The 19,466-nt window shown below is 59.2% G+C and overlaps 2 protein-coding genes across 2 annotated transcripts; both read right to left on the reverse strand.

Annotated features, from left to right (window-relative positions):
• Positions 1-264: 264 nt before the first annotated feature.
• On the reverse strand, positions 265-8,207 carry SLC7A4 (solute carrier family 7 member 4). Its single transcript, XM_054082049.1, has 5 exons — positions 8,176-8,207; positions 5,284-6,333; positions 4,507-5,183; positions 3,618-3,726; positions 265-2,686 (listed from the first exon to the last, which is right to left on the reverse strand). The coding sequence occupies exons 2-5, from the start codon at positions 6,263-6,265 to the stop codon at positions 2,493-2,495; spliced, it is 1,962 nt and encodes a 653-aa protein (XP_053938024.1). The 5' UTR covers positions 6,266-6,333; positions 8,176-8,207; the 3' UTR covers positions 265-2,492.
• Positions 8,208-10,015: 1,808 nt separating this feature from the next.
• On the reverse strand, positions 10,016-14,198 carry DGCR6 (DiGeorge syndrome critical region gene 6). The gene is made up of 5 exons (XM_054082052.1): positions 14,016-14,198; positions 13,426-13,586; positions 12,600-12,700; positions 11,561-11,701; positions 10,016-10,849 (listed from the first exon to the last, which is right to left on the reverse strand). Exons 1-5 carry the CDS (start codon positions 14,135-14,137, stop codon positions 10,766-10,768), a joined length of 609 nt encoding a protein of 202 aa, XP_053938027.1. The 5' UTR covers positions 14,138-14,198; the 3' UTR covers positions 10,016-10,765.
• Between the last annotated feature and the right edge of the window lie 5,268 nt (positions 14,199-19,466).

Consider the following 19,466-nt stretch of genomic DNA (forward strand, 5'->3'; position numbering starts at 1 on the left):
CCACTTTCTGGAGCATCCCAAACACAGCAAACCTGTGTGGCCCCAGGGGCTCCTCTGCCAGCCCTCCTAGGCTCAGCACCCCACTGCCTGCCCACTCCCACGCGGGCAGTGGGGATTAGCATCCCAGGATCCCAGTAACCCTCTTAGCCCAGCCCAGAGCGCATGAGCTGGAGCTGCTCATGCCCCTAAAGCCTTTCCAGGTTCCCAGAGCCCAGCACCGGCTATTTCACCGCTGACCTACATACCTCCCGGCTGCATTGTAATGGGATTGATTTCCACGCGGTCCAGCTTGACGGATCAGGACGGTGCCATGAGTCCCAGAGAACACCATTTATTTTAAACTCATTTGGAGAAAGATGCTCCTACGGCAAACAGGGAAACACCAGTGCCGTGTTCCGCTCTGGGTAGCCTGGATTCTGCACTGTACACGAGGGTGTTGGTTTGGATCTGGATCTCACACGTGGGCTACAGCTGGGGAACTGGGGCTTTTCTTTGACATTTTCAGGCTGACATCTTAAAGCTCTGCCCACTGTGCTCCGCTGGGATATTATTTTTCCCCACTGATGCAATTTTCAGGACTAAATCCTGGCTCCCTTGGTGGCAGAGGCTGCTGACCCCTGCTTGGTGTGCCTGAGCGGGCAAACGCTTCAACATCGATTCATGCATGTCCTGTGCCTGTGCAGGGCACCTTCCTGCCATGGAATGATTTGGGTTAGAAAGGACTTTCCTGTGCTGAGGACTCCAGAACTGGACACAGGGCTCCAGGTGAGGTCTCACCAGAGTGGAGCAGAGGGGCAGAATCCCCTCTCTGGCTCTGCTGGTGCCACTGCTCTGGATGCAGCCCAGGACACGGTTGGTTTCTGGGCTGTGAGTACACGTTGTTGGCTCATGTTGAGCTGCTCCTCCCCCAGCACCCCAAGTCCTTCTCCTCAGAGCTGCTCCCAATTCATTCTCCACCCAGTGTGGATTTGTGTTTGGGATTGACTCTTCTCCAGCGCAGAACATTTGGCCTTGTTGAACCTTATGAGGTTCACCCTTTGCAGGGCTGGGGAGAAGGAGGAGGTGACCACAGAGCAGCAGCACTGGCACCACTCAGCCTTTCCTGAAGCTTTCCAGGGGTTTCCTGAGCAGCGGCTGTGGAGCAGCTGCCCCACTTGGATTCTGGGGGGAAAAGGGGAGCACACACAGCACCAACAACCAGAGCCGTCACACAACCAGTATTTATGCGGGTGACCAAGTCAGCCCATTGCTCACAAGCCACTACACAGAGGTGTCAAGCAGGGCCACAGCACGGCAGGGACACGCCGCTCCGCCAGCAGCGGCAGCGCAGGGTGATGCGGGACACAGAGCAGCGCTGGCAGACAGAGGGGATCGCACCCTCCACAGCCCCTCTTGGCCCCCTCCGAGGCCAGCACAGCAATAAGCAATGGAACTTAATTACCTGCGATCCCTGGCTCCTCAAAGGATGGGACACACATCCTGCAGGGAACAAGGTGTCCATGCTGCAAGGCCTGGCAGTTCAGCAACCTCATGCTCAACTCATCTTTTCCTCCACCTATTTCTTCCTAAACGTGCTAAACCCTCTTTCCCTTCGGGGCTGCCCACGGGCAAACCAGCTGGGGACCCCATGGAGACCACGGCAGCCGAGATGAGCCCCAAAGCACAGGGATGCTCACAAGGGAGGGGGCAACACTGAAAAGCACCCTCAGAGCCTGTCCCGAGGCACCGAGAGCCTGGGAGGTGCATCCTGGAGATGTTGAGCCCCCCACACCGGGCAGGCGGCAGTGCAGGCTGTGCTGCTGGGTGCAGGGCAAGCAGGGAGCTGGATCGCAGGGGATCTCCGGGGAGAAGGCAACAATTGCAGAGTCCTGAGTGCCCACAGCTGGCACAGGGCTGGGGCAAAAGCCTGGCCTGGGCAGAACCACGGCTCCCTTGCCCCACGTGGAACAGCGGATGCCAGTGGCTGGGAAGATGGTTGGGCTCCCTCGACCTTCCTGGGGTCCCTGCCCAGCCCCCGGCTCTGGTCCTGTCTGTTGTCCGTCTCACGTCCCCAGCTCAGCCCAACCCGGGGGATGGCAGGGATGCCAGTAGGAAAGTGCATTTGGCCCCTGCCTCCTTCTGCAGGTGGGCTCAGCTGGAGGCAGGGGCTCTGTGGGGCTGCAACCAGGAGAAGACCCAGGATAGGCAGCACTGGGCTGCTGCCCCAGTCCCCCTCTGCACCCCCGGCCGCACGGATGGACCAGCAGAACGGTGGTGAGGAGGTGGTTCCTGGTGAACAGGGCAGGGCTGGGAGTGCTCAGCCCCAGTTCCTGAGCACTGGGATTGGGAGGGAGCCAGGAGCCCCTCCACATTCTGTGGGAGCCGGTGGGGAAAGATGAGCATCCTCAACATCTCCAGATGGAGCCACAAACCCAGGGCAACCCTGGTGAGACCAGGAGGAGGAAGAGAAGGGGACTTTGGGGAGGGGATCAGGTGTCCCTGTCCCCAGGCTGTCATCTCTTGCAGTCATCGGTGTCGGTGTCCGGCAGGCCGGCGGCAGGCTGGGAGCTGGGCTGCACTGCCTGCACCCTCTCCTCGAGGCTGCCACTGGGGAACACCACGTAGCGGGCACTGACACGCTGTGGCCGGGGCTCCCGCAGGTTCTCCTTGCTGTGCCAGATGCCGTAGCCAAAGTAGACGAGCAGACCTGCAGTGGGGACACGGAGAGCGGCAGCTTGAGCGGAGGCCAATGCTGGTGCGGATGCAGCCCAGCATCCCCGTGGAGATGGGATGGGCACAAGCCACGGCACCCACGGGGCTTTAAGAGCTGCTTGCAGGTGGAAAAAGATCCCACAGGGTGTGAATCATAGAATGGTTTGGGCTGGAAGGGACCTTATAGATCATCTAATTCCAACCTAATTCCCTCCCTGACGCGCTTCTTGGTCACAGTGCCCACCACCCATCAGCATCAACACCGCTCCCATTGGAGTCACTGGTGGTGGGAAGGAAACCATAGAATCATAGAATGGTTTGAGTTGGAAGGGACCTCAAAACTCATCCAGTTCCAGCCCCCTGCCATGGGCAGGGACACCTCCCGCTGGATCAGGTTGCTCCAAGCCCCATCCAACCTGGCCTGGAACACCTCCAGGGATGGGGCAGCCACCACTGCTCTGGGCAACCTGGGCCAGAGCCTCCCCATCCTCATTGTGAAGAATTTCTTCCCAATGTCTAACCTAAATCTATCCCCCTCTAATTTAAAGTCATTCCCCCTCATCCTATCCCATGATGAGCAAGGACAACCCCAATCCCCAAGGAATGGAAGCTTCATGCTGGGAACGGCTCCCCAGGGAGCCACCTTGGGAGCAGGGGGTGGTTCTGGTCCAGAGCTTGAAGGAGGATCTGAACCTCAACAGGCACAAACTTTGGGCAGCAGAGAGGGCCAGGGAGATGCTGGGAGACCCTGGCCTGTGTCTCTGGAGGGGAACTGCAGGCACAAAGGGGCACAATGCACTTCAGAAACCCATCAGCAGTGAAAAAGCTGCCGAAGGAGCCGGCCAGTGCTGACACAAGCCTGGTTCCCATCTGCCCTCAAGCAGCCTTGTCCTTCCCAGGATTCTTGCTGCCACCGGAGCACTCACCTAGGAGCAGCCAGACGGCGAAGCGGAGCCACGTCATGTAGCTGAGCTTCAGCATCAGGTAGATATTGAGGACGATGCTCAGTGCCGGGGAGAGGGGAACCAAGGGGATCTGCAGAAGAAAGGGAGCCAGGAGGTGATGAGAGCATCCTTAAAACCATGGAGACAAAAGCCAGCACTCGTAAATGCAGGGAAAAAAGTGATTTTGACCCAGGGCTTCCTGAAAATGACTTTTTTTTCTTGGAAAAAAAAAAAAGGCAACCAAAAGGAACAGCAGCCAGTGAGGGAGCTGGGAGACAGGCTGTGTGCCAGGCTGGGGGGGTGGGCACAGGCTCTGGGAAGAGCCCCGAGGCACCATCGCAAGGATCAAACCAACCCGAAGCACAAGCCAACGCGGACTTTGCTGGAGAAGCTGGGACAGGGGCACGGTAGGGAGCTGGTGTTGTCGTTGGTGTTGATGTCCATGCGGCTGCACCGCACCAGGGCCAAAGGGTCTGGAAACCGGAGAGGGAGGGGAGCAAGAGAGGCACTGGTGTGATTTGGGGGTTGGAGAAAAGAGCCCTGCTTGTAGCTCGAGGGGCAACCAAGGAGCTGGGATGGGCAGGAGGGGAGCGAGGGGTTCTTGGGGTGCAGCACAGGGAGCCCAGAGTGGGCAGGAGTGATCCTGCAGGATGGACACGGGGCTGCCAGGGATGGTCCATGCAGAGTGACACCAGAGGCACCAACACTGCCCCATACCCTGTGCTTGCACACAGCCTCTTCCTCCTCCTCCAGGAGCTGCGGTGTTTTTACCAGACCAGGGGGGTTGGGGCCTCCCATGCATCCACCTGAGCTGCTTCCACCCCACCCATCCCAGCAAAGGGACCAGTCCTGCCCGTGTCCTTAGGTGTACCTGGAAGGTCTGAGTGTTGCGCTGCTGCTCGTGCGCCCAGATGAGGAAGAGGCTGAGCAGGAAGCCCAGGCTGAAGAGGACGAGCAGCAGGGAGTAGCTCCAGGTGGGCAGGTGGAGGTGGGTGTTGCCGAACACCAAGATGGAGCAGAGGCAGACGGCGGACACCATCAGGGTCACCACAGCCACAGTGACCACCTCGCCTGGGTAGAAGTCGCTGAGGAACTCCAGGTAGGGTTCGAACGCTGCCTTCAGCTGCCCCGGCTCACGGTGCTCTTTGCTCTTCTCCCTGTCCACCAGCTGGAGCTTGTCTGAGAAGGACTCATACTCCTTCAGCTCATCGGTGGATGGACCCTCACGGGGCTCAGGGCTGGGCCGTCCACCAGCTGCTGGTGCAGGGGCGTCCACTTTCTGCTGTTGGAAGCGCAGAACGATGATGCTGGCGGCCACGAAGGTGTAGGCCAGCAGTGTTCCGATGGACAGGAACTGCACCAGGGCCTCCAGGTCAAAGACAAGGGCCAACAGGGCCATGAGCAGCCCAAAAACCACAATGCCGACCACGGGCACCTGCGTGCGGGGATGCACTCGGGAGAAGACCTGGAAGAAGAGCCCATCCTCGGCCATGGCGTAGACGATGCGTGGCAGGGAGAAGAGGTTGCTCAGCAGGACCGTGTTCATCGCTGAGGGATGGGCAAAAGAAGGACCACATCAGACAGACTGCCCCTGTTCCCAGCCCCCAGCACAAGCGAGGCGAGCAGCTCCTGCCACCACTGTACTCACCACAGATGGAGCCAGCGGCCACCAGGAACCCTGCCCAGGCGTAGCCCCTCCTGTAAAACGCATCTGCCAGGGCCGAGTCGGGGTCCAGCGTGTGCCAGGGCACCATCAGCGTCAACACCACTGACACCAGGATGTAAGCCCCGGTGGCCAGCCCCAAGGAGCAAGCGATGGCCCTAGGGACAGCCCGTTGTGGGTTTCTGGCCTCTTCACTGGAGGCTGCGATGACATCGAAGCCTACAAAGGCGTAGAAGCAAGTGGCTGTGCCAGCCATGATGCCTGACAGCCCATATGGGGCAAAGCCGCCCTCCTGGGCACTCCAGTTCTTAGGCTGTGCAAGGACAAAGCCCATGATGAGAATGAAGAGGATGACACCCATGCTGATGGCTGAGAAGACGTGGTTGAGCCAGGAGGACACTTTGGCCCCAAAGGAGATGAAGGCAGTGGCTACCAGCAGGATGCCAGCTGCCAAAAAGTCGGGGTAGCGGGCAAGGAACGGCACCTGCCAGGCACCCACGTGGGTCTCGGTGAAGTTCTTTATCTTGTGGTTGAAGATAGAGTCCAGGTAGCCACTCCAGGCCCTGGCCACCGCAGCTCCCCCAATCATGTACTCCAACAACACGTTCCAGCCGATGAGGAAGGCCCAGATCTCACCCACAGACACGTAGGTGAACATGTAGGCAGAGCCTGTCTTGGGTACGCGGGCTCCGAACTCTGCGTAGCAGAGAGCAGCCAGGAGTGAGGCGAAGCCGGCAATGATGAAGGAGACGATGACTGCGGGGCCGGCGATCTCCTTGGCCACAGTGCCTGTGAGTACGTAGAGCCCGGAGCCCACCATGCCCCCGATGCCCAGCAGCGTCAAATCGATGGTGGAAAGGCATCTGTTGAAGGATGTTTCCATCATGTCGTCTTCCAATGTCTTCACCCGGTTGAGTTTCTGGCAGAAGCGGGTCAGGTCGGCAGAGCGAGGCAGCCACCTCGCCATCCTGGAGGCAGCAGGCCCTGCCCTCGGCAGGGTGAGGGCTCCACAGCCGTAAGACCCTGCCCAGACACCTGGAGAGGAGCAGGAAGGGGTGAGCAGCCCCTCCTCCAGGTGGTGCGGATAGAGTGGAAAAGCCACCAGGGCACAGTCAGGGTATCCCTCACTCCTCAGCCATCCAGGGGCTCAGAACTGGAGCGTGCCTTTCTCCAGGGTGGTGGCACAGGACAGCCAGACACCCCCACGGGGACCTGTGCTTGTGCTCCAGGTGGGAGGGAAACCACAGCACCCACAGGGCAGCATCTCCCAGGCTTTTCTTTATAAAATGGAGCTTCATTGAAGCCCAAACCAGGCTGCTCTGGCTCTCCTTAAGGCTTCTTGGATGCTTCCCCTCCACTTTATTCAACCTGACCTACTCCCTGGTGTGCCCAGAGCCCACGAAGGGGTCTTGCAGCATCTCCCTGCTCCCAGCATCTCGCTGCTTCCCCAGGGAAAGCCCCGGCGCGGCACACAGGTGTGCAGCAGGAAGTCCGGAGAAGCAAGGACGTGGATGTTCCTGGCCAGACCAGGAAACACACCCAGCACCTGGGAACCAGCCCCAGCTGGCAGCCGAGAGCGGGAGGATGCAGCTCCGGGGACCCTCAGGTGCTGCTTCCTTCATGGCTGCTCTGTGGGGGTGATCTGTGATTTCAGGGGTGCTCCCCCACTTCCAGCCCCCCTTTGCCTCCCTCTGCCCCCCGCCAGGATACAATTCCCCCACATCCCCAACTCACAGGACCTGCTCAGAGGGCTGGTGCCAGTCGTGCACACCTGCTCTCTGGGTCTGTCCTCTCTGGAGCCAAAAAGTCCCCAAAGTCCACCATGAACTGGTGGCACGACACTGGCTGTGGCACCAACTGCGCTGGCTGAGCCTCCTACCCCCTTGCCACCTGCGTCTGAGTCCCCGTGACTGGTAGGGCTGGCAGTTTTGGGGTGCACGACCCCAGCGTGCCCAGCAGCTGGGCAGGGTGCGGAGCTGGGAGAGCAAGCAGCCCTCCCCTACTGATGGGGATCCCGTGGAGACCCCAGAGCTGGGGGTTGGGGGGTGGGTTCAGTCTTTGGATTCATCCTCAGGCAGGAGAGGGGAAAGTTTCGCCCCTGCTCAGCCTCACTGTGATGCTGGCCCCGGCCCTGACCCCCCAAAGTGCACCCCATGCACCGACCCAACCTGGGCCCCGCATCCCTGGCCCCGCATCCCACACACCGACACTGTCCCAGTCCTGCATCCCCAGGGTGCATCCCATGCCCCGAACCGATATGTCCTGACCCCTGGGGCTCACCCCACGTACTGACCTGGTCCCAGTCCTGGTCTCGCATCCCTGGGGTGCACCTTTAGCACCAACCCAGTCCCACACCCCATATACCAACCTGGTCCCGGTCCCACATCAAGTGCACCGACCCAGTCCCAGTCCTGCATCCCACACACCATCCCGGTCCCAGTCCTGCATCCCACGCACCATCCCGGTCCCAGTCCTAGCCCTGTGTCCCCAGGGAGCACTGCACACCCTGATTCTGGTCCCGGCCCCGCACCCCCGAGGCTGACCCCACGCACCGCCCCGGTTCCAGCCCTGGCCCCGCACCCCACGCACCGATTCGGTCCCACCCCCGCGCCCCCGGGAAGCAGCCCACGCCCTGATTATGGTTAGAGCCCCGACCCCAGGGCTCACCCCACGCACCGACCCGGTCCCGGTCCCATTCCCGCATCCTAGGGGCTCCCTCCGGGTCCTGGTACCGGCCCCACCCCCGCACCCCCGGTCCCGCACCCCACGCACCGACCCGGTCCCAGTGCTGCGTCCCCGGAGCGAGCCCCGCGCCCCGGTACCGATCCCAGTCCCGCGGCCCCGCCCCAGTCCCGGCCCCGCTCGGTCCCCGCTCACCTGCGCAGCCCGAGTCCCGCTCCGCTCCCGCCCCCCGCCCCCCCCGCTCCGCCCGGCGCCGCCGCCGCCCCGGCTCCGCCCCCCGGCGCGGCGGAAGGGAGGGGCCGGCCCGGGACCCCCCGGGAGCGGCGTGGGCAGCGGAGCGGGGATGCGTGGAGCGAGATGCCGCCGGGGATGTTGCGGGCACAGGGGATGCTGCAGGGACCGGGGATGCTGCGGAGACCAGGAATGCTGTAGGGACCGGGGATGCTGCGGAGACCAGGAATGCTGTAGGGACCGGGGATGCTGCGGAGACCAGGAATGCTGTAGGGAACGGGGGTGCTGAGGGGACCGGGGGTGCTGTAGGGAACGGGGATGCTGAGGGGACCGAGGATGCTGTAGGGAACGGGGATGCTGTAGGGAACGGGGATGCTGAGGAGACCGGGGATGCAGTAGGGACCGGGGATGCTGTAGGGACCGGGGATGCTGAGGAGACCGGGGAGCGGCGCGGCAGGCAGAGCTGTCGGAAGGTGTCTCCCTCTGGTGACACAAAGCTGCTGGCTTAGAATAACATCCGTGTGCTCGGCACCGCACTGCCCAGCAGCGCTTGGCGGGGGCGCTGAGCAAGTGGTCCTCCGCTGAAGAGGCGCTCACCGAATACTCCCTGACCACAAGCTGTCCCAGCTGCTTTATCCCCTTTTTCACCCGTTCCCCACGCCCTGCCGCTCTCCACCTCGCACGGGAAGCCTCTCTCAAACACAACCTGATCATAGGCATGGAAAATTTCAGCTTGGATCCGTTGCCTGGCAGGGCCGTCCACAACTAGATGGTGGGAGAAGGAAGCCTGAGAGCTGCCGTTGTCATGGCAGTGCTGGAGCTGCGTGCTGCGGTCCCAGCACCATCCATGGAGATCGGAGAATCATGGAATGTATTGGGTTGGAAGGGACCTTAAAGCCCATCCAGTTCCACCCCCTGCCATGGGCAGGGACACTTATTACCGGATCAGGTTGCTCAAAGCCCCATCCATGGTGGCCTTGAGGTGACAGTGACCAGCTCTTCAGGCTCACAGGGAGCTCTGGACCAAGGTGAGCTCACTCTTTGTGGCACAGACAGTAAAGCAGGGCTGAACCCACCAGCAGTGGTCAGGAGTGCAGGGTTAGGATGAGGGGGAATGGTTATGAGCTGAAAGATGGGAGATTGAGATGAGATCTTAAGGAGAAATGTTTTGCTGTGAGGGTGGGGAGGCCCTGGCCCAGGTTGCCCAGAGCAGTGGTGGCTGCCCCATCCCTGGAGGCATTCAAGGCCAGGTTGGATGGGGCTTGGAGCACCCTCATGCAGTGGGAGGTGTCCCTGTCCATCGTAGAGGGTTGGAACTGAATGAGCTGTAAAGGTCTCTTCCAACCCAAACCACTCTATCATTTTGTGATTCTATGAAATTCAAGCCTTGGTCTGGGAATGCCAGATAACCCTTAAGCAGTAACCCAGGCGTAAGCAAATCCCTCCAACATTCAACCGCACAACTCCTTGAGCCACTCCCAACAGCTTCTCCAACTTGAACTTCACTCATGGAGAACAGAACTGCTCAGGGGCTCCCCCGACCCCATCCCATTCGCTCCAGGCAGTCAATGCTGCACAGTTCCTGGCACATCCCATTTCTTACACCTTTGAAGTGATCTTTCAGCACTTGCCCCACCTGCTCCTGTGCACGGCACCCCAGGGATGTAGCTCAGGCTCATCAGCTCAGCCCAGAGGTCTCACAAACCCAAGGTTCCCCCCCAGTTTTGATCTCATGCACCCTAAACCCCACCCTCATCAAGCAGCAATGGCACAAACATCACAATCATTTAGAGCTACAGCCCCGGCAGACAGGACAAATTTTATTCCTCTCCATTTGCAAACTGGTTTAAAGTAACAAAACAAAAGCTCTCAAGCCTCCTCTGCTGTCCAAATCAGGTGGGAACACTGCAAATGTCACAGCCTAGCAACGGTGGGAGAGGTGAGGAAACCCCTTTCACTACAGCTGAGATCCATGTTTGTGGCAGGGGGGGTGTCTCCCTGGGTCCACAAGTGTTTCTGCACACAGAACCATCTCCTTGGGATTAAACCTCAGAGGTTTGTTCCCCAACCCTCTGCCATGGCAAGGTGGCACCAGATGGTGAGTCCTCTTTGCCTCCCTCTTCCATACAGCCGCTCCTTGCCTTTCCCATTCCCTACAAGGGATGCTTTTTTCTCTCTTTCTTGAATTGGAAGAGGAGGCTGGAGCCTGAGGGAGTTCGCACTGCTTGCAAGGATTCATCTGGGCACAAGTTTGGGTTTGCTGCCTCAGGGCCCAGCCCTGTAATCAGCCTCACTGACACTGTGGGCTATCTAAGGCAGATGAACACTCTCCCTCATCTCTGTTCCTGGCGGGATGTGCAGAACACACCTCTCTCCGAGGAGCTGGGAGGCAGGCAGGTCCTGGGCTCTGCTTCCCCCAGCTCCAAGGGCACCTAAGGGTCTCAGCTACTTCTACAGCAGCAGCTGCTCCTGATAAACCAAAGGCATGAATGGTTGATTCTTCAGAGGGATGGAAGAAAAAAAACTCTGGGAAATACACAGCAGATTTGCTTGTTCAGGAAAAAGCCTTCTCGGACTCAGCTTCCTTCTGCTGTAACTTCCGAATCAGTTCCAGTAAATTCATCTGTAAAGTCAGCTCCTGCAAAGACAGAGCGATGTTTTTGCAAGAATACTATGATCCCGTTCCCTGCTGCGGGAAGCGGCAAGGACTGGTTTGTGCCACCCACTCCAGAGCTATAGATCTGTAGGGAACACAAAAAAACAACCCAGGCAGCACAAAACAAAGACTTCATCTTGTTCAAGCATCTGTTAAGAATGCATCCAGAGGAGGCCACAGAGATGATCCAAAGGCTGGAGCACCTCCCACAACAGGACAGGCTGAGAGAGTTGGGATTACTCAGCCCGGAGAAGCAAAGGCTGTGGGGAGACTTTAGAGCAGCTTCCAGTACTGAAAGGGGCTCCAGGAAAGCTGGGGAGGGGGCTCTTGATCAGGGAGTGCAGGGAGAGGACGAGGCAGAATGATTTTTGGCTGAAAGAAGGAAGATCGAGATGAGATCTTAGGGGGAAATATTTTGCTGTGAGGGTGGGGAGGCCTTGGCCCAGGTAGCCCATAGAAGTGGTGGCTGCCCCATCCCTGGAGGGGTTCAAGGCCAGGCTGGATGGGGCTTTGAGCTCCTGATCCAGTGGGAGGTGTCCCTGGCCATGGCAGGGGATTGGAACTGGATGGGCTTTAAGATCCCTTTCAACCCAAATCATTCTATGGCACTGGATCCATCAGCTGATGAGGCAAAGGACGGATCATTAACAGAAGAGCGCCGTCAGATCATACACTTCCTGCCTGAACACTGACCTGTGGGTTGGTGGTGATGTAGAAGCCGGACACCCCAGCCTTCTCCAGGGTGCTCTGCTGGTCTATGACTTTTTGGTCCAGTTCCAAGACTATCTTCTCATCCATCATTCGCTGCTCCTCTCGAATTCGCTGCTCCATAGCCTGAAAAAGATAAATTGATGGGAAAAAAAAGGAAGATCTGCCTTCCTCCTATCTTTTTCTCATCTCTAAGTCTTTTAGTGAGCCTGAAGAGCAACCTGCTCCGAGTCCCAAGAGCAGTGGAAGGCAGTCAGTGCAGTCCTGCTCTCACCTCCTCCACTGGCCATGTCTGACAGCAAAGCTACTACTTTGCTGGGTAAAATCAAAGAGAAAGGCAGAGGAAAGAGAAAGCTGGAGGAAGTTCCACATCATGTAGGATAAGAAATCACACACATATGGTCTAATTAATGAGTGGAAAAGCATTAAAACAGTACAGAAACAGGGGATGGTTTGGGTGGAAAGGGAACTCAAAGCCCAGTTCCAATCCCCCTGCCATGGGCAGGGACACCTCCCACTGGATCAGGGGCTCCAAGCCCCTTCCAACCTGGCCTGGAACCCCTCCAGGAATGGGGCAGCCACCACTGCTCTGGGCAACCTGGCCAGGGCCTCCCCACCCTCACAGCAAAACATTTCTGCCCAAGATCTCATCTCAATCTCACTTCTTTCAGCTGAAAACCATTCCCCCGCTATGCTTTCCCTGCACTCAGGGACTTATTAAAGCACCATGGAGAGCATTGTTCTTAGAGTGGGCTCCTGCATTTCCATGCTTCCCAGATGACCCCTGGACCCCAGCTGTCCCAGATAAGAAGAGCGGGCTCCCCTCTCAGGGGGGACAAAGGGCAGCACAAGAGGAGAGGACTCTGACCTGCAGTGGAGACCCTCATGCTGAACAAGACAGGCTGGCTGGTGGGTCAAACCCCTGGGAGATGCGGTGCTCCTGGGATGCAGGAGGGTTCTGCCCTACCACACAGGGGCCAAGAGCCCCTAGGATGGACCCCTGTGCACCTAGGCCCCACCTCACCTCCATCTCCCGCTGCTGGGCGGCGCGGAGGAGTGGCAAGTTGTGGGGCCGGCAGCACTGCTGGGCCTCCTTGTGCCGGTGGAAGAGCTCCTGCTTCATTCCTGCCATGGAAATGGGCCACAGGTCAGGGCTGGCCAGCACCGCCAACCCTCCCTCCCCACCGCCTGCCTCATCCCCCTGCCACTCCCCACCTACTCCCAGTGCCCCCACTGCCCCCCCATCTCTGCCCAGTAACTCCATCACTATTGCCCAGCATCCTCACTGCCCCCCCTCACTACCTGCCCCCCTCTATCACGTCCCCGCAGTGTCCCTACTACCTGCCCCCTCCACCTCCCTAGCACCTCTTTCCATGTCCCCAGTGTCCCCTCTGCATTCCCAGTGTCTGCACTCACTGCCTGCCCTCCCTAGACGCCCCTAGTGTCCCCAGCTGCCTCCACCCAGGGTCTCCATCACTGTCCCCCCCTCTGCACCATCCTCAGTGTTCCCACCACCTGCCCCCCACCTCCCTAGCGTTCCCATCACCACCACCCCATCACCTCCCCCTGGCATCCCCATTGCTCCCCCCATGTCTCCATCACTGCCTTCCCCACCCCGTGTCTGCTCCTCCCCAGTGTCAGTGTCCCCCCACCCCACATCTGTCCCTTTGTGACTGGTTTCCCCCCAGTACCCCACCCCAGAGCCTTCCCGCTGTGTCCCAGTGCCTCTTTGCCTGCAAGTACTCCCCCCAGTGCCCCCTCCTCACTGCTACCCCTCTCCTCCTGGTCTCCCAATGTCCCCCCAAGGTCCATTTCTCGCCTCCCAATTCCCCTCCAGTGCTGCCTCCCACCTCGGTGCTCGCTGTGCAGCTGCCGCCGTTGGCTGTAGAGGTTCTTCTCAGTGAGATGCTGGATCTCCAGCAGCCCCTGCACGATCTCGAACACTGTCCCGTCCAGCAGTGCCAGCGCCAGGTCACTCAGCGTCGTGTACGACAGCCGCTGCTGGCAGGAGCTGCCAACCGGGGGAACATGGCTCAGCACCGGCACTGGGGGGAACCATGGCTCGGCACCGGCACCGGGGGGAGCCATGGCTAGGATCCGGCACCGGGGGGAGCCATGGCTAGGATCCGGCACCGGGGGAACCACGGCTCGCCACTGGAACCGGGCAGAGCACCACCACTGAGGGATTGGCACCGGCACTGCTATATGTCACCAGTCACGGCTCCAGGTCGGCGCCGGTATCAGCACCGGGCACAGCACCCCCAGCACCTGCTTCCTCCCAGTGATCCCTAGGGCCGGTTCCGCCCCCAAGTGCCTCTCCCTCGGTGTCCCCCGTGCCTGCCCCCCAGCACAGGCCCCCTCCTCCCCCCGGTATCCCCCGTGCCTGCTCCCCCGCAGTGCCGCCCGCGGGGCCAGCACCGTCGGCGGCCTCGCCGCTCACCTGGGCAGCGCCTTCACGAGTGCCTGCAGCTCGGACAGCAGCCGGTAATGCCGCTCCTGCTGCCGGGACAGCTGCTCGGCCGCCGCCGCCTCGTACCCCGCAGCCCCGCCGAGACGCTCCATGGCGGCGCCGAGCAGCACGCAGGCGCCTGCGCGGTCCCCGCGGTGACGTCATCACGCCGTAGTCCCACTCATTGACTCTCCGCGCCCACCGATGACGCCATCGCAAAATCGCCCCACCCCTTCTGCCGCGCCCACACCGTCACGCCCTTTGGACTCTTCCCTCTCGTGTTAGTCCCGCCCCTCACAGCCCCTCCCCCTCAGCGCCCATACAGTCCACGCCCACTCAGTAACCCCGCCCACTACACGGCTCCGTGCACTCATGTAGCCCCGCCCACACAATAGCCACGCCCACCTCCTGGCCCTTCCCATCCCGCCCCTCTCGGCTCCGCATCCCGGGGCGCGCTCCGAGCATCACCCGTTAAGCGCCGCCCCCGGCGGTGCCCGTTGCGCTTCTCCCAAGTGACAAAGGACAGGACGAGAGGAAATGGCCTCGAGTTGCACCAGGGGAGGGTCAGATTGGATATTGGGAAACATTTCTTTACTGACAAGAGTAGTGAAGCCCTGGCAGAGGCTGCCCAGGGCAGCGGGGGAGTCCCCATCCCTGAGGGGCTCAAACACCGTGTAGATGTGACACTTGGGTTGAGCGGGCACGGTGGGGTTAGGCTGATGGTTGGATTGGATGAGCTTGGTGGTCTCGTCCAACCACAATGATTCTGTGATTCTATGACCCTGAGCAGCACCAGACCAGCAGGAGGGAGGCCGTGTCGGTGCCTTGGGGGGCCAGCATGGCCGCGAGCCGTGCACAGCGGCCACGGGGAGCACGTGCACCCCTGCAAGCGGAGACGGAGGTGCCCAGGGTGATGGGGGCTCATCCTGGGGAGATGGAGAGGATGTTCCCCAGCACAAGCTCCAGCAGGGCAGGCATACTGCAAGGTACCATCCCATGCCTTTGTGCCCCTTCCAAAGGCATCACAGCTGTGCCAGGAAGGAGAGGGGGGATGCTGAGACCTCCGCTCTGCCACGGACATTCCTCTCCTTTCCTTTGTGCTGCGGGAAAGCTGCACTTCCTCCCTTCCCAGCACTGCTCTGTGCTCAATCGCTACCAGATGTGGGTCCCATGCGCTCCTCATTAGCCCGGCAGGCTGCGGGCGCTGCTTTTGGCTGCGCAGGCTGGGACTGGGAGGTCCTGGTGCCGATATCAGAGCCGCTGTGCGTGCCCCGAGGTAGCTGGGACTGGTTTGAGTAGGGCTTGGACCATCGCCACTGGGTCGGGATGCTGGTGGTGATGCAGGGCGAGATCGCTGCAGCGAATGCAGCTGGAGGACGAGGATCTGCAGTGCAACCTGCACAATGACCTTGGGGACAAGAGGGACAAGGGGCTTGAGCAGAGGGGAGAAGCTCGGTGGACTGGACTGCAGCTGTGTCACCCACTGGGGACAATCTGCAGCCCCAGGCTGGGTCTGGGAGAATCCCCTCCCTTGCCTGCTGGTCCCACTGCTTTGGATGCAGCCCAGGACACGGTTTTCTGGGCTGTGAGTACACATTGCTGACTGACATTAAGCTTCTCATCAATCAACACCCCCTCAGAGCTGCTCACCTTGCTCTTGGCTGAAGGATCCCCCATGAGGTTCAGACTTCTTGCACTCAGCCGCAGGGAAAACACCTCCCAGGATGGAGAGATTTGCAAAGGCACCCACTGCATGCTTTTAAGGAAGGGATGCCTGGGTGTTACCAAAGAACATATTTGCATCCTCAGAAATGCTGAAAACCATCATTTTTATGGCCTTGCTGAGCCCTGAGTTGAGCAGAGTTGGCAGCAGAAGCGGGGTGCCTGCGCGTACAGAGTAGGATGTCTTGGTTTTGCAATCAGAGAACATAGCAATTATGAATAATCCTTCGAAAACCCCGAGCGCAAAGCCATCTCCAGGAGAATGGCTGCCCAAACCTGGTGTCCTCGCAGGAGAGCCACCACATCGCCGCGGCTCCGAGTCACCCTGTGCAGCCTTTCAGCCTTTGGTGAGTGTGGTTTCACAGGGCCATCACCAAAAGAGGCCGATACACCATGGCTTTTGCACAGAATGTGGCTATATTGCTTTTTCTGTGGGTCCCAGGAAAAGGCAGCATCAAGTGGGGCTCAAACTGGGAGCCAGAGAGCATCCCAGCAGCAGCTCTGCTCTCAGCTGCTCGGCTTGGGTCAGCTCTGCCCAAGCCAGGGATTCCACAGCAGCTCTGTTGTGCTCCGTTATTCCCAGCTGGTGTCCAAGCCAGGGATGGAGCCAGGATGCTCTTGGAGCAGCCAGTTCCCCCTGGGACCGGGTCTCAGGGTGGCTCCTCGCCTTGGGGCTGGATTCTGCCCTCACCTGGGTTCATTTGGATGGCTTCCCTGAGTCTCCTCCAGCTCCTCATTGAACTGCAGGAGCTGCAGCAGCCCCCCTGGGGAGGGGGGTCCAGCCCCCCATCTCCATCCTGCACTGGGTGTGTGCTCACCCACAGTAGCGGGTTCACTGCCCACTTCCAGCCCCCTCCCCCCTTTTTTTTGGGGGCCACTTTAACCTCGTGCCTGACCTCAACCCCATGCCTGCTCGTCCCCTGGGCGAGGGGAGCGTGTGGCCCAAACCACTGGAGCTTGAATGGCCTCGGGCTCACTGGATTTATTCCAATTTAAACACTGCAAAGTAAATGTGTTTCCCCTGCTCTGGCCTCTGGAACTGAGCATCTGAACGGGAATTTCACCCCTGAGCTGCAGCTAAAATAAGATCTGGATTGAGGTGGGCGCTGGCTCGTAGCGGTGCCGGGTGAAACCTCCGTGATCCGTTCCCAACCAGCTGCTGAGGGAGCCAGCGGAGCAAGGGCTACTGAGCTGGAAAAGAGGGGTTTGACCTGCTGAGAGGAGCATGCGTGGTCAGAAATGTGTCAGAAAACATCTGGGCTTCGGTTGTCTGCGCAGAACATCCATGGGACTCGGAGGAGATGCTGCCCATGCAGCAACAACTTTGCTGGAAAGAGCTGTGGATACACAGCGAGGGTGAATCCACGTTAGCTGTGGCTCAGCAATGGATTCAGGCATAGAGTGTGATGCAGATGGTGCTATGGATGCGAGGGATGCAATGGATTCAGGCATAGAGTGTGATGCAGAGGGTGCTATGGATGCGAGGGATGCAGCAGGCTGCAAAGAATGGAAGGGAAGCAAGGCTGCAGTAAGGCTGCAAGGGATGCAGAGGTTGCAGTGGGCTGCAAGGAATGCAAAATATTCAAGGGTACAGGGTGATGAAAAGGATACAAGGAGTGCAGTGGACTGCAAGGATTGCAGTAGATGCAAGAAATGCAGCAGGCTGCAAAGAATCATAGAATGGTTTAGGCTGGAAGGGACACCAAAGCTCATCCAGTTCCGACCCCTGCCATGGGTAGGGACACCTCTTACAGGATCGGGCTGCTGGAGGTCCCAATCAGGCTGCTCGAGGCTCCAAGAATGCAAGGGAAGCAAGGGTTGCAGCAAGGCTGCAGGGATGCAAAAGATGTGAAGGCTGCAATGGGCTGCGAGGGCTGCAGCAGAGCACAGCATCCCCTTCCATCCCCCAGCCTGGGGCTGTCCGTTTGCCGGCTGCACCCCTCGGGATCAGAAGCCTGATTTTTGGGGAGAGGCAGTGACCCCAGTGTGCAGGTCTTGGCTTCTTGGCAGCTGCAGGGGGTCAGTCTTGCTGTCACCATGCTAGCAGGGAGAGCATCAGGCCCCGCTCGCTTCCCTAAGGATGCCATCAGGGTCTTCAAAGCCCTGAGGGGCCAAACCCCATCCCACCAGCTGCTTCCCACCTGCGGACAAGGCACCGATTCACCCCACGCCCGCTCCTGCATCCCGTGCCGCGCGACAGCAGCCGAGGCTGATCATGTGGCTCCTAATGAAATCCAGACGCTGGCAGCGTGATGACATCGCGCCGTGATTTGTGCTCCCACACAGACTAAACAAGGCCGGGCACGTTCCAGCGCGGCCGTGGGGATAAATCAGGTAGAGGAGCTGCGAGTGCCTCCGCCTTTCTCCTCCCTGATTCTTCTTCTTCTCCTGCTCCGAGCACCTGGATGTGAGCACGCACTTGTTTTCCATAAAGTTAAAATAGGGATTGTTCCAATATGGTGGTGGATGGAGCTTTCACTGGCTGGAATAAAGGCTCAAGCTCTTGGATCTGCTCAGAGAGGGCTCCGCATGTTAGAAATGGGTTTAGAATCACAGAATCATGGAATTATTCAGGTTGGAAAAGACCTCTCAGCTCATCCAGTCCAAACGTCAGTCCAACCACACGGTGCCTGCTAAACCGTGTCCCCAAGTGTCACATCTACACAGTTTTTTTACCCTTCTAGCAGTGGAGACTCCACCATTGCCCCGGGCAGCCTCTGTCAGGGCTTCACCACTCTGTCAGTAAGGACGTTTTCCCAGTATCCAATCTGAATCCACCCTGCCACAACCCGAGGCCATTTCCTCTCATCCTATCCCTTGTCACTTGTGAGAGAAGCCCAGCACCCACCTCACCACAACCTCCTTTCCAGGAGCTGTAGAGAGCGATGAGGTCTCCCCTCAGCCTCCTCCAGGCTAAACAGCCCCAGGGCCCTCAGCTGCTCCCAGAACCCCTGGGCTCCAGACTGTTCCTCAGCTCCGTTCCCTTCTCCAGATATGCTCCAGCCCCTCGATGTTCTCCTTGGAGTGAGGGTCCCAAAACTGACCCCAGGATTTGAGGTGCAGCCTCACCAGCACCAAGCGCAGGGGACGATCCCTTCCCTGCTCCTGCTGGCCACCCCATGGCTGATCCAAGCCAGGATGCTGTTGGCCTTCTTGGCCATCTAGGCCACTGCTGGCTCATGGTCACTTTACTGAGCTTTTTCCCTTTGCTGCTCTAAGGTCCCTCTGGAGCCTTCTCTTCTCCAGGCTGAACAACCCCAACTCTCTCAGCCTATCCTCGTAGCAGAGGTGCTCCAGCCCTTGGATCATCTCCGTGGCCTCCTCTGGACCGGTTCCAACAGTTCCATATCCTTCTTATTTTGGAGATTCCAGAACTGGATACAGGACTCCAGGTGGATATCCAATATATTTATATCCCTATAACCACAGCTTGTGCTGTAGTGCTGGCAGAACTGATGGAGCTCCCCAAACCTCCTACAATCTCCCTTTCAGCATGAACTACCCCTGGCACTGCTGTCTCTCCTCCCAGTGAGTGCCAAGAGAGAAATTTCCTGTATAATTCCGCGACTTCGTTGTCTCATGCGCGTTTTGTTCTCATTGGAGTTTCCCTTCTGAGTTTATTTTTGGTAGGGCCTGAAATAGGAAATGAGTTGTTGGCAATAAGCTCACTTTTATCGCTGCTCACTGGCAAAGCCAAAATAAATGTGCCGTTGTCCAATG

The sequence above is a fragment of the Cuculus canorus genome, chromosome 17 (assembly GCF_017976375.1).
Source record: "Cuculus canorus isolate bCucCan1 chromosome 17, bCucCan1.pri, whole genome shotgun sequence".
In the NCBI taxonomy this organism is placed as follows: Eukaryota; Metazoa; Chordata; class Aves; order Cuculiformes; family Cuculidae; genus Cuculus; species Cuculus canorus.